A 15,187-nucleotide genomic window follows, 5' to 3' on the forward strand; every position below is an offset into this window, starting at 1 on the left:
TGTGTTTGTGTGTGTTTTATAACTTTTATCCACCGTTGGAAAGTTGACTGAGCGTGCATGTTCTTTTCCAGTAACGCCCTGCTTCACATGTGTTCATTTCCACACATTCACACCTGGGAGCTTCTCGGCGCAAACCGTGACACCCTCCCCCGTCGGACGCGCTGAGGTTGAGTGCGTTGCTCAAGGGCACGTTGGCGGCAGTTGTGCAAGGGAAAAGGCGAGAGGCGAATACAGTTTTTTTTTTTTGCCTTTTGCCGCGTTTCGCCTCCATGTTTCGTGCACACCAAGACAGCTGAGTCAGGATTTTCTGAACACGCTTAGAGCTTTCCACAGGCAATCCTCCAACCCGATGACACGACTCGTGATTAGAGATGCGCCGATGCAAAGAGGGAAAAAAAGTAGCTCCACGCTTAAATCACCAACATTTCGACAGTAAAATGTCATCATCATCTTTGTACCCTGTATCCAATACTTTATAATTCAGACTACGGTGTGTGTTTCCTAAAATAATATCTTTTCAAAGCCAGTAACAATGCTCAGTGTAACTGGTATCAGTGTGATATGTTGGCTGCTATGCAACAAAAGACATATTGCAGTTAAAAGCACTTGAGATAATTTAAAAACAGTGTCATGATTTAATAGTTTGTGCAGCAGATTCCACCGTCTCTGTTTTCAATAGTTTGTGTAGCAGCGAGTTGCCAAACCAGCGAATCACAGCCGAGCAGATGGTGCTGCGGGTTGTGTTAAAACGTCAAGCGCTATCATGATTATTTTTCTTGCAACTGTTTGTGCACCAAATTTGACGATATCCTCGCTACAAATGTGTTTTTTATGTTCATGTATGCATTTATAAAAAGATTTCAGCTAATATGTGGTTGTCAGAACTTTTTTATTCACAAAATCTTTGTTTTACTCAACATTTGATTTGAAGGTGTTTGATGTGCCCATAGGTTTACTGTTCATTATTTTTATTTATTCATTTTTTTTATTTTCATTGATTTATTTATTAATTGTTTTTTTTTATGTGCATGTGTTTGTGTATGTGGATACAAGTGTATATATGTGTCTATATGTATATATGTGTGGGTATACATGTATGTATGAATGTGTGTATATGTGTATTCATAACTGATAACTCCAAGATAAGGATGAAAAATATTAGGATTATTATGATAAGATTAATGTGACAGTAAATAGTTGATATAATTTTGATGAAGGTTTATAACAATTTATTTACATATAAAGATAAATATGATTGGTAATTAGGATATAATATCAGAACTAGTCCGAATAATGAATTAATGTATGCTTCATATGGAAAAGCAAGCCTAACGATAATAATATATAATTGACTTATGGACGAGGGGTGGGACTAGATAAGTTTTACTTCTTCCCACTCCTTTCCAGATATGTAAAATTAACTCATTATGTGTTGTTTTCATTTTTATGTTTATTTATTTTTATGTCTGTCCACTACTGTGTGATTACTTTTTATTTTCTTTTTTTGTTTGTTTTTACTTACTCGGAATGAAGAACTACTACTACTACTACTACTACTACTACATTTGTGGTGCCTTCTATGAGCCAAAAATTGAGAAAATCATGCCCGTTTGTTTATAGTTCTGACATGTTACCCAGGATTTTTGATATCAGACATTAATTTTGAGTAAAATGTCTGATATCTATCCTCCACTTTAGCCCTGTATCAGTGCATCTGTACTTGGGGGACTTGATCAGACTTTGTGTGACTGCCAGCTGTCGGTGTCTCACCTTGGCAGGTGCGCTCGTCGGTGAGCAGCTTGTGGCCTTTCTGGCAGCTGCACTCGAAGGAGCCGACCGTGTTGCGGCAGAAATGGTCGCAGCCGCCGTTGTTCTCCTGGCACTCGTCGATGTCTGGATGGATAAAAACAAAGAGTGAGACAAGGTAAGCGGTTCTTTCCAATTTTTTTCCCCCACCTTTTTAAATATTTAATGAAGCACAGATGAGTTCATCCTCTAAAACGGCACCACATGTCAAACCCAGGATGAGAAACAACTTCAACAGGAAAAATTTCAATATGTCATTAAGAATGGATTACATTTATTTAAGTCATTCTGAGAACAAGTCACACAGTGTCTTTCTCACATGGATACACTGATAAAAAAAAATCTCCATCTGAACAAGTCATTTAGTCTCATATTCAGTGTTAAAATCATGCTTTTCTTAAAACAAGACCTGCAAGAGGGATGAGCTAATCCCGACTGTCTCCCATGCTTGTTTATGGAAATTTTTCGCAAACAAGTATTAAAACACTGCAACCAGGCAGAATAAGGCAGATCAGCACACGAGGATCAAGAAAATGTCACTAGATTCGAGAAAATTCGGGAAACAAGTTGACTGGCATTGGAAGCAAGTGGGATTATCTAATCCCACTGGCAGATTTTTACCTTGTTTGAAGAAAAACAAGACTTTAACACTGGGGGTGAGAGTAAATGACTTGTTGGGAAGGAGATATTTTGCAGTGTACACACAAAAACTCAGTTCTGCCATGATCAATCATACACCAACACCACTCTCAGATATTTAATTCATTAGACAACAGGGTCCAGGAAAAATACAGAACCACTGATATGCACAAAATCTGTTTGCTCTTGGTGAGAAAAGTCCTTAATGGCATGAAGGAGTCAGGGATTGTCTGATGGGATGTTTTCCAAACACTCTGGAAATGTAAAATGTCGTCTAGCTCCTTCCTGACCACAACACCAGCGCGCCATTTCAGCGGAGCCTCGCCGGGTCGCTGTCACGCACACGCTGCCGTCAGCATCGGCAACAGATTAACTCCAAATGAACACGAAACTGCTTTTTATACCGCGGGATTCGAGTGACTTGTGGACGTGTCTTTCATGCACTGACTGTTTCACATTGCTGGAATTCGTCAGCCACAAAACGATTTCCATTTGAATGCGATTTTTGCTGTTCTTTCATTCCTCCTGACTTTCCATAATCATGCGCTGCATTTTACGGCACGGTATACAAATGCGGCCGTGCGTTTTGTTATGTGAGAGGCAGAAACTCTGTGTGATGGGCTTAACGGGGCTGTAGCACGCAGCGCCGAGCATGCTCTTTGGGGGTTTAGCTTGGGGCTTGTTCACAGGGATCCCACCGTCTCATCCCATGACACGCCAGTTACTTGGAACTAATGGAGCCTCGCTGCTGGGAGAGAGACACAGAGAGAGACACTATTACTGGGAATCGATTTGAATATAGTCACTGAGTATTTGGAGGGTGGGTGGCCAACAAAAAGGGATGACTGTACTGTCATTGTCCCCCTTATCTCCCCCAACTTCATTTTAAGACAGAAACACACTCAAATTCCCACTCACACTTTCACATATAGTTCCCGATACGTTACTGGGATAATCTACATTCGGGAACATTTCCGTCTTGCACCTTTTCTCACATGCCGTGGAAACGCTGGAAAACGCGGGGCGAGGGGTTTAAGACTTGGCTCCTTTGCCTCATTATGCCGCACTCACACAGAATTTCTTTTATTTTCTGGTACACTGCAGCATCTCTAACCGTTCCAGATGGCTGCCTTATCAGTTTCATCCTCTGTGCGGACTGAGTGGAGCTCCCTTATTTCTGAATCTGTCAAGTTTCCAGCCATTATTGGGAAAAAAAAAAAAAAAGAAGAACTTGTTTTGCAGTTATCCAATCACCCGCAGGGCAAGGCAACCGTTCAGAAAGTCGCAGACTCAGATCCTTCACCGATGGAGTCTTGTGACTGGTTTGCTCGCCGCACATGAGAGTGTTCATCAGATGGATGTAACCCTTTATGCGCCCTTCCCCTGCGATGTTACCGCTGTCATGAACAACACAGCCTGACCAGCGTTTTCCCTGAAATGTTTCTAGGTCATCAGGTGGGGAAACCATTCACACACAACCCCACGCAGGAAGTGTTGCTGAGCATTTCGGGGAAAGACTGCACGTGTGAACGAGGTACTGCAGGGCGTCAGACTGCCTCAGTGTGATGCACTGAAATCGATTTGACTTTGAGAGCCGCAACAGACGACCAGCATGGCTGCTTTTCGTGGTTTCAGCAGCTGCAGCGCGAATAGAAAAAGGTCATCATCCACTGATAACCATTAATCAATTAACCCCTTACCATCCTGGCCCTTTCTTTAAACCCACTTGTGGGAGCGGTGGGTGGAGAGGGAGGGGATACAACATCTGAAAGCTGGGAAACTAAAGATTGATTTGAATTGCAGCTCAGCACTGTGTCAATTTATGATATGGTCATAAATCTGTAATAAACTTTGTGTTTTGGTTAGGGGTCCATTTTTTTGGTATACAGTGGTCCCTCGTTTATCGCGGGACTTACGTTCTAAAAAATAACCTGCAATAGGCGAAATCCGCGAAGTAGTCCGCTTTATTTTTTACAATTATTATAGATGTTTTAAGGCTGTAAAACCCCTCACGACACACTTTATACACTTTTCTCAGACAGGCATTAACATTTTCTCACTTTTCTCTCTTGTTTAAACACTCTCAAAGTTCAAACCTTCGTAGAAAAGTCCAGTAAAAAAAAAAAAAAAAAAAGCATGCGAAATTGCACTAAAAAAAATCCGCGAAACTGCGAGTCCGCGAAAGGTGAACCACGTTATAGCGAGGGACAACTGTATACTATATATTTGGTATAAAGGTTAAAACATTGTGATAATAGCATATGATAGCCATTCCCATGTTCATGTGTCATAAGGTGTTGCAGCAATTTTTTGGGTTGATGCCATTTGTTACACAGATTTGGTGCAAACTTTAACCATTTTTGACCACTTGAAAATAAAAAAAAAAAATGGTCAGAAAATCCCTCCAAAACACCACATTAGGACACCAAGACCTTGAGGAACACCACCGACAATTTGTGCTTTGACAACAACATGTTAACATGCACATTTGTCGCATATCGGCTCATTATAAGCCACTTATTAGCTATTTATTAGCAGTCAGGTGAGGAAGTTGTACCTTTCGAATCATAAGGGTCCAAATCATGAGCAACAACGTGCTAACAAGTGGTTTGTAATGACTAATGGAGAATCAACACATCACTAATATACATGTTAATATATAGGCAAGTGATTAATGGTTAATATGTGTCCCCTCCTCTAAAGTATTCAGTGTTTCTCAGTTATCTAGACATGCACGTCTGCGGTATCTTGCACAATGTTTGAGGAGTTTCTAATTCGCCAGTGTTTATCTTTTGGCTTTTGGATTTCATTAATTAGGGCCCTTTGGCAGTATCTCAATTTTGGCTCGTTTGTAAAGTTTATGTTTGTGGAGGCATCACACAAACGCGAGTAACACATTACTTTACACATTAACAGAGAGCATAATTTGAGCTTTATCAGCGCTCCCCTTGATCCCCTCAGTCTCAAAAGTGTCTCCTGAATCCTTCGGGAATGAAGACCGGATACCTGAGCTCCAGCCCAGGTGTGGCGGGGGCGATCCGAGACACAGATTCAGAAATAATCAAGCGAGTGCCGTCCGCCCCGAGGCTGTGTGTTGAATGCCAAGCGCGAGCCTGCAGGCGGATCTGGTTTCACACAAGCCTCCGCCTCGTCGCCACGCCCTCTCGGCCTCCTTCCCTCTCCCCGTCCCGGCTCCGGTGCCCTCGACTGAACCCACGCTGCAAAAACACGTCCGTCGTTTTACCCTGAAGTCACAATCTGTAACACTGATGTTCAACATCCATCCAAATCATGCAAGCTCTTTTCATCTGCTGCTCGAAATCTGTCTGGTGGCGCTTTCCTGCTGCACAGGAAGTGATGCCTTTTATGTTTCCGGTTTGTTTGGAGTAAACAGACAAAAAACCTGCAAGTCATTTCGTTTAACAATGAGACTTAAAGACATATTTTCCTGCAAATGTGACACGATCCCTGTAAAGTTTTACCTGAGTTTGATAAAGTTACTGAAACAAGTGACAACCTCTTGAACTAAGGCAGATCGTCTCACTCGTGGAAAACAGGTCGAAACAAGTTGATTCACATCAGAAAGACGTGAAATGATCTGATTGTCTGATCATTACTCTGCTGGCAGATTCTCATTAGAGTTTAGATAAAAATGAAGACTCAGTGGAACGTTTAGTGACTCGTATATCACTGCCACACCTGAGGAGCTAAAAGTTTACTGATAAATAAGGACGTGGAGCAAAAGAGAGAGAGAGAGAGATTTGAGAGGAGCAGGATGGAAAAGAGAAAGAGGAGGGGAGAGGAGAGGAGAGGAGAGGAGAGAGGAGAGGAGAATAGTCTGGCAGATTACACGGGCTAAACCCTTTTTGATTGGTGCTCTAAGTGATGAAAACTGTGAGGGATTAACACCTAAGCCTTTGAGCCAGGGAATAAGTCAAGCAAGACAGGAATACAGCAGGGAGAGGAGGGAGGAGGGAGAGGGAGGAGGGAGAGAAGGAGGAAACTGAAAGGATGGAGAGGAGAGTGGCAGGAGAGAGGGGAGAGGAAGAAAAGAAGTAAAGGTGGAAAATGGAGACAGAAAGAAAGAAAGAAAAGGGAGAAATGGGTGAGAGCATGCACTGTAAAAAAAATTCTCTTAATTTCTGAAGACATCTAGTTTCACAGAAGATCTTAATTTTTTTCCTGAAACGAGTGAGAAAATCTGCTAATGGGACGAGATAATCCCATTTGTCCCAATTCTTCTGGTAACAAATATAAATATATTGAAACAAGTCAGACTGAGGCAGATCAGCCCATGAGGATCAAGAAAGCGACACTTGATGCTGATTTTTGAATTTTGAAAAAAAAAAAAAAAAAGATTTTTGAGGAAAAACAAGAATTTAACATCGAATATGAGACTAAAGCTGTGTCCCAATTCAGGGTCTGCATCCTTCGAAGTCGGCATTTGAAGACCAGTTACGTCACAACACTGCGCGAAGGCCTGTCCCAATTCATCCAAAGTCGAAGGATCCTTCAAATTCGCACTTCGAATGCGTCCTCCTTTTCAGCCGTCGGTAGCCGATTCGACTATCCTTCCCGGGCTCCTGTATCCCAAGATGCTTTGCGTGCTGCTGCTCAGTCGAAAAAAGTGAACTGAAATGGTGACGGCGGCATCTAAATTCAGATTTCACTATTATAAAATATTCGGCTTTTACTCATTTGAACATCCAACGCCATATATGTTAAACCAAAACTCCTTTCTTTACTGTTCTGTCTCGTCTGACGGAAAAAAAAATGTTATCTTTCTGTCTCCGGAGTTTGTTGTCATGGGAACGGCGGTTACCTGACCGACCAGGAAATACTCCGAAGGCTAGACCGTCCCATTTGGTTGACGGGGACGGGGAGCTTATGTGACTTGTTAAGACAGATTTTTTTTTTGCAGTGAGGAGGGAGAGCGGAGGGAAAGTGAACGGAGAGGAGGGAGAAAAGTAGAGAAAAGTAGTAAAGGAGGATGGAAAGAGTGGGGAGAAAACAGGAAGGAGGAAGCGAGGAGAGAGGACGGAGAAAAGGGAGCGAAAGGGAAAGAGACGGGAGAGAAACCGTGATAGAAACAGCTGAAACAGAAAACTGTCGGGAGGAAGAGGAGACGATGTTCAGCTCCTGTGCTGGCCTCGGCTGTCGGCCGCATGCCGGGCCAAGACAGTTTAATTAAAAACCCAAACCTATATGAGGTCGTATAAAACAGCCAGTAACCTCAGCCACTGTGTTTTTCCACCAGAGGCAGACTCCGCTTCCCCCGGCCTGCTCCTCTCTCGCCCCGTATCCTCGGGGAGCCTCTGCTGAATGAACTCTTCATCTAAATATGGAGCCGAGACAGGAATCCACAACGAGCTGGCCGCGCGCCTCGGCAAAAATGTAGTAAATATGTCCCGCTGTGCCCTGTCAGCGGCCTTTTAAAGGGATTGTCCCTCCATCTGGCTCGGCTAAAATGGATTTCCCCTTGGCGGAGAGTGAGAGAATGAGGCTTTTGGGCTTTTTTTTTTTTTTTTTTTTTTTTTTTCGGTTAAAGGAGGACGGGACAGGTAAGGGCGTTCAAATGCACTTAAGTGTCTGTCTGACATCCCGAGCCGCTGACGTCATGCAGCCAGAGACGCATTTAGATTGATTGGCCCCTCTCTCGTTCTCTGCGTCTCCGCTGCGTCAGTCCGTTACCTTCTCGTGACTTTCATCCACCTCTCTCTTTCCACTTCTCTCTCTCTCCCTCTCTCTCTCTTTTTTAATATATTCTCTGCGTTTGTCTGTGTTTTCTCCTCGTCCCCGGCTCTGTCGGTTTTCAAATCAATCACGGCTGTTTTCCTCTTCGTTTCTCTGGCTGGTGGGGCCGATCTCTATCTGCGAGGCAGCAGGAGGGACGGCTGCCTTTCTCCCTTCAGGTTGCACACACACACACACACACACACACACACACACACCTTGCCAACTCTGAGACTCCAGAAACATAGAGACTTCAAAAAAATTACTTAGAAATATTTAAAGCACATTAAAACGAATGCAGCTATACAAAATATTGGTTGATTGATTGATTGATTGATGGATTAAACATTCAATATCTATCTTTATAAGCACTATACTTGCCCTTGCTGTATTTTTTTTTATTTTTTATTTTTTTTATTGAATTTACAAAGCTGAACAGCAGGAACTCAGGCTGAGTATGAAGGGCAAAATCAAATATCACAATGTGGTCTTATTCAATCTGCTTTTCTATTAACATTAATTTCTTCATGTATTTATTGTCTTGCATATTTCGTATTATGAGTCTCTGTGTTGCATGTTTTAAGAATGTCCTGAATTGATGTTTTTTTTTTTTATTTATATTATATATGTTCTTTCTTCTTCATTGTTTTTCTTCTTCTTTCTTTCTTTTTTTCCTCATTTTATTAATTGTTCCGCATGTCTCAGTAACTTTGTAATTTCAATCTCATTTTCATATTTTATTCTGTTTTTAGGGTGACTCCGTAACATCTGTCCAGGGACTACAGATGAAAAATAGCTTCTTGGCTAACTCTGGCGCATTTACAGTAATGTTTATTAATGTGCACTGTCCCTGTCAAATAAACAAATAAATAAATAAATACAATATTTTTGTGACTACTTCAATACTGATTTTCTGATGATATTGCGGGGATGACTTTCATAAGATATTTACACACGAGATTTTTGATAAACAGTCATTAATAATTTGGATATTAGGACGAGGCAGCTAAAGACAAATACGAGAACAGCTGGAAAAAGTCTGGTAAGTTCAGGAAACTTTCTGTAACGCAGCCTTCAAAATCAGAAAAGGGCAACTTCCATGCCTTATCCTGATATTACGATATCTAAAATCCCAGATGATGTCTAGTCTCAATTCACGATATCGATATATCGAACACTGCAGCCTGAGCAGGAGCAGCATCATTCAAGAGGTAAATGTCTGTCTAATTTTTAAGTTTACATGCTTTGTTGACCTTTCAGGAGCATCAGTAGGAGCACAGAGATTTTTTTTTTTTTTTTTTTTGGGCTACTACCTGTAACAAATATCGTAAATGAGCAGACGGTGAAACTTAATCAGAAAATCAGGAGAAATGACATCACGGGAGAAAAATGGGAGACCAGTATGAAAACAAGGAAAATCGACAGGGAGGGGACACACACACACACACATTCTCTCACACACACATACACACACACACACACACACACACACACACACACACAAACGGAGCCGTTCCCCATTCGTTAACATTCCCCCCTCTGCCCACGTTGTCTCCGCTCTAATGCCTACGTTAAAAAAAAAAAAAAAAAAAGAGTGGATACCACCCTGGGTCGACCCTGCCCAAGTCTTTCCCAACACAGACAGAGAGAAACTCCGTAATTATTCTGGCAGCCGCAAACACTGGCAGAACCATCACATCGACCCACACTTAATGGCCACTCTGGGGACGGCTGAGCCTTATAATGGGGTATATAATTACCTTTAATGGACCTTAAATAAGCTTTGAGCTTAAATAAATACATTAAGCCTCCGCACATCTTGAAATGATAAACTGCGTGCGAGCTGGTAAATGAGAGAGACAGAGAGAGAGAGAGAAAGAGTGTGTGTGTGAGAAAGAGAGAGAGAGAGAGGCAGAGAGAGGAAAAAGATAAAGGCAAGTCAAGAGAGTCTGGGAGAGGAGAGAAAAGATGGAGAGAGGAACGGCAAAGTCACCCTTCATGTGCCGGGCATCAGACACTGCCACATGGAAACTATATAATAATTAAATTATATTTAGGATTATGCATCTATTCTATATATGCACATTCTACTCTATAGATATTTTGCTGATATATTTCATTATACATCTAAGTCTATGCAAAGGTTCAAAGGTGAAAGGTGTATAGTGATTCTATAGATATCTTTAAGTATATATTACTTTTTATTACTGTTATAGGCTATGCAAAGTTTTTTTTTTCCTCATACTCTTTGTGTAAGGCTACTTTATTAGGCCCTCGCCCTCCATCGGAGAGAGGGCCTATTGTTTTTGTACCGTTTCTTTCTTCTTCTTATTCTTATTATTATTATTTCGCCTCTTTGACACTTAATTTGACCCCCTAAACATGCTCAAAAACTCACCAAATTTGGCACGCCCCCCAGGTCTGGCGAAAAATTCGATAAAATGGAAAAACGCAGCCCCTAAGTGCAAAAATGGGCTCGCTAGCGCCACCTAGGCACAAAAAGGCACACGAAGGCGGCCGCTGCGGCCCACAGGAACGTGATAGAAAGACGAAACCAGCGCCGAAACGTAGGTCTCATCAAGGCCGACATTTCACGCGCTCGCCCCCCCGACCTAAAATCAACAGGAAGTCCGCAATTTGCCTTTCAAAGTAAAAGTCGGGCCCCGAAATTGCGCGTTGAACAAAATTGATCTCCTCCGAGGCCGTAAATCGTGGCGGCTCGAAAAGCTAATACATGAAAGAGGAAACAGTGCTGAACAAAAGTTGCTAAAAGTTTATTAATCATTCGAACCGTTTGGGATTTATAAGCCCTCGAAGTCGGCAACGCCGACTTTGAGGGCGTCGTCTTTCCCATGGAGTTTGGCGTAAAGAGGCGCACACTTGGCGCTAATTAGGCCCCTGGCGTCTAAAGTAAACGTCGCACGGCTTCGAAACTTATGCCACACGAAAGAGGACGAAAATTCCTACAAAAATATGAAATTAATTTTTAAATTGGAACAAGTTTGTGGCCGCTGTCAAGACTTTTCGACCATTTTGGACCCTGGTGTCCTCTCCTCTGCACTCTGCCCGGTCATGTGACTCACTCTAGGCAACGGACAGTTCCGCAATACACACCCATTATAAACCTTCAGCGGGAGCAGAGAAAACAGTCAAACTTAAACTGCCATAATTCAAAAACGGTACAAGATAGCAAAATCGTGTAAATACAAGATTTATAGAGCCGAGTCTTGTGCCTCGTTTAAACTTTGAATAAAGTCTGTAACTCACACGATGTCCGAGCGGCGTTACCTCAAAAATGGGTGGGTTTGATCGATTTCTCCATTGGATTGAATGAGGATTTCTCTGTGTGCCTGCATTTTGGGCTGATCATGACACAGCTGCCAGTACTCATGTCACTCACACACTAGGACATCCTGGGCCTTTCAAAATAAAAGCCCAAAACTCTTTCCAACTGAAAGCACCGAAAAATACCCTTACAAATGGGAAAAATGGATAAATTGTCTGCACTTCAATGACACAAACATCGTGGCGGACCGGCACCGGTGCGAGGGCCGACCAACGCTGCTTGCAGCTTTAATTTTATTTTGTTATTTGTTGGCTTTATTTTTCTAAAGATATATATTCCTCTCCTCTGGTGTTGATTAGGTATATTTTGTGTATTTCTGTTCCTGTGCAAATCTGCTGCTGTGACACCGGAAGATATTTGGATGCATCATTTTCAATTTAAAAAAGAAGAGTTGGAAAAAAAGCAGCACTATATGTAAGGTGCAAAATTAGCATTATAACTCAAATAGCTGGATTGAAATCACATTAAATTGTACAGTGAGTCAGAAATCAGATGCAGTCTTACTTTTAACCAACTGGTTGTAACTTCTGGCTGCAAAAAGCAAAAAAACATTTATTTTACTGAATAATTTGTCTTGGATAGATATAGAGTGGATGCACAGAGTGTAGGAGAAGAGAGTAGGAGAAGCAGTTATGATTAAAATCACTGTGTCCACATGATTGGGCATCTTGGTGTCGTCACACACACACACACACACTCACACACTTACACTCACACACACACACATCTGGGCTGCCAGAGGACTCATGGCCGTTGGCGTTTGTTAACGAGGGCGCCGCTAATTAAGACTCCACACATGCCTGCACATGGACGGCGATGATGAGCCGATAAAAGCGCGAGGAGGCGGGGGGGAATCACGCCGAGGATTTTCTGCCTCTTGTCCGTCCTGATGCCTCTCCGCCCATAAATGTCACAATTGTTTCTCGCACAAATCCCTAAATCTTTCCATCTCCGTCTGCCGCGCACAGCGAGCAGCGATTTGTCACTTTCACCGTGCGAGGCTTGCACACATGAGGGTGCGTTCACGTGCAAACACACACACACACACTCACACACACACACACATGGGTGAGCCGTCTCCTGGGATCCATCCCTGACATTTACGCTAGACGATCAATATCTCGCTCTGGCCTTAGATCAATAGTTCCATCCTGTGCCAAGAGCCGCTCTCTGAATATCACACAGCATTACCAGACCGTTAAAATCAGTTACTGGCTGACTGGCTGTCTGACTGTCTGCCTGTCTGCCTGCGTATGACAGGGGATCTGCAGGTTTCACAAAGCCAAATTTAAGACGTTTTAAGACCTTTTTAATGCTACCTGGAATTTGATTTAAGACCGATTTAACAACCAAAATAAAGACATAAAAAAGCTGGCAAAAACAGCTTATTTCCAACTGAACCCAGTTAATGAAAGTTCTGAGACTATAAATAGGCATTATGAGAAAAGGGAACCAGGAAATTAATTTCTTTTTTTTCGGTGGACACGATGTCCAGCTCGTTAAAGCACACGGGATGAAAACAAAACACGTCTGACATTTGGTTTTAAGCCCTTCGTTTATATTAATGCACGAGTGGACATGCATCGGGATCAAACTTATTGTGACCGAGAGCGAATGGAAGAGGTTCATCCTAATAAGGTCATTCCCAAGGACCGAATGACTGATCGCACGAAAGCAAAACTAATTATGGAATGTTTTTCAGGATAGCAGCAGGCAACCTCGGTTCCACTTTTGCAACAATGGCTGCTCTATGAGACACGCCGGACACGGGAATGATGAACGTCGGGGGAATGAGGGAGATATTTTGGAAATGAATTCTTCACATACGCCGCGGCGGCGGAGGAGCGGAGAAGGCCGCGGGCCAAAGCGAGAGGACGAGCTAACATGCAGCCGGGCCAAGGGAAACAAGCGCTGCGCCTCCTCGCCTGCTCCTCCGCGAGCCTCGGGGGCCGTGTTGAGAGGACCAGTGTTTGGAGTGAGAAACCCAACACCGCAAGAAAGTCCGTGCTGCTGCTGCTGCGAGGCTCGGCGCCTGATTAAGATCAACCAGCCCAACAAACCGCCACTAATGAGAGAGAGAGAGAGAGAGAGAGAGAGAGAGCGGCGGGTGAACCTTGACCCCTCGCCTCTGACCTCCGGCGTCCCGGGTCACCTGTTACATAAGAAGCCGCGTCCGTCTGCGTCGCTCCTCAAAACAAAAACCAAGAGGACGAGGCTGAAACGAAACAAACTGGGAGGAAAACACCCGTGTTGTCACATGAGCCGCATTTAGGTTTGTTTCGAGGAATGTGCGGCTTGTACCTCCAGGGTCTCGGGCGCGCGGCGCGCGGGCGGATGGGACCCGTGTAGCTTCACCAAATATTTGCAGTAAAAAGCAATTAACTGGAATGCATCTGCGGAAACCCGAACCTCCACAAATAATTGCGAGCGGAGCACGGGGGGGATCTAGTTTTTCGGAGGGAGCGCTGGATTTCCTGGCCGGGCCACGCCGGCCGGTGGAGCGTGGGCCAGCGTGTGTTTATCGTGGTATTACACAACCCCGGCCGTTATTCGCTTTACCCCCCCGGAGGCTCGAGTTTGTTTAATAACAAACACTCCTCGGACTCCTCTGGGCCAAGGGGAAACTCGGCGTTTTACACAACAATAAAACAGCCGGCGACGCGGGCCGGGGCTCGGCCGGAGCGAGGGCCGCCGACCGCCGACCGCAGTCATGTGAGGTGAAGGCGACGGCGGTGTTTGGACAAGATTAGCCGGCCTGACACGGGTGAGCCGAGAGAGTCCCGGGATCCATCTGCAGCTCCTGTGTGGCTGCAAAGAAGGACGGCGATGCTAAAAATACGACTAATGCAGATGATGCTAGTAACACTAATAACACCACAACCACACAACTACAGCATGTCTGAATGACAGCATGCATCATCTGTGAATTTTACCCAATATAACTATAATATAATATAAATGTGGATGAATCCCCTCGTCTAAGGATTCGGGTCTAATTTCCTTTGATGAGGGTAATAACAGCAGTAATCGCCTGCATTTTCTTTACAACGCACTTCTCATTAGAGACGTTGGAAGCAAAGCGGCTTTACAAGTGTTATCACTAAGTAAACGAGTACATAAGCACATGACGGAGTAAATAAGTAAGTAAATAAGCGATTAAATTAGTGAAAGTGAGTAGGCAAATAACTCAGAAGTCAGTAAATAAGGACTTTATTGGGTTATTAAGTAAATTAGTACATAACCATGTGGGTAAGTTGTAAGTTAAGTGCAACAGTGTGTTAATAAGTTACCAAGCAATGTTATTATGGTTCAAATATTATGAATATGGTTTGCTACAGCACATTATTATATAAAACTATTATATAAAAGAGTATTGAGTAAGTAAGTATGTAAATAAATGAGGAAGTGGTAGCTTACTTATGTTTTTAGGGACAAGAAGGACAAGAAGAGAGGTTATAAAATGTCCTGTTTATTGTTTATCACTTTTACAGAGTTGTGTGTGTGTGTGTGTGTGTGTGTGTGTGTGTGTGTGTGTGAGTGTGTGTGTGTGAGAGAGAGAGAGAGAGAAGGACAGGGAGAGAGACAGAGTGTGTGTGTGCACATGTGAAGTTAAGTTGTTGTTTCATGACAAAGCTATTAATGTCCTCATAACTGGATGCCGTG

The 15,187-nt window shown here is 43.2% G+C and overlaps 1 protein-coding gene across 3 annotated transcripts in view; it reads right to left on the reverse strand.

Moving 5' to 3' along the window:
- scube1 (signal peptide, CUB domain, EGF-like 1) overlaps window positions 1-15,187 on the reverse strand; it is a 135,767-nt gene that overhangs the window by 24,028 nt on the left and 96,552 nt on the right. For all 3 annotated transcript variants that reach the window (XM_030046179.1, XM_030046180.1, XM_030046178.1), the window contains one exon: window positions 1,771-1,893. In XM_030046179.1, the coding sequence (XP_029902039.1) occupies window positions 1,771-1,893 (123 nt within the window). The remainder of the gene's footprint in view (window positions 1-1,770; window positions 1,894-15,187) is intronic.

Source organism: Myripristis murdjan, chromosome 23 (genome assembly GCF_902150065.1).
Source record: "Myripristis murdjan chromosome 23, fMyrMur1.1, whole genome shotgun sequence".
Lineage (NCBI taxonomy): Eukaryota > Metazoa > Chordata > Actinopteri > Holocentriformes > Holocentridae > Myripristis > Myripristis murdjan.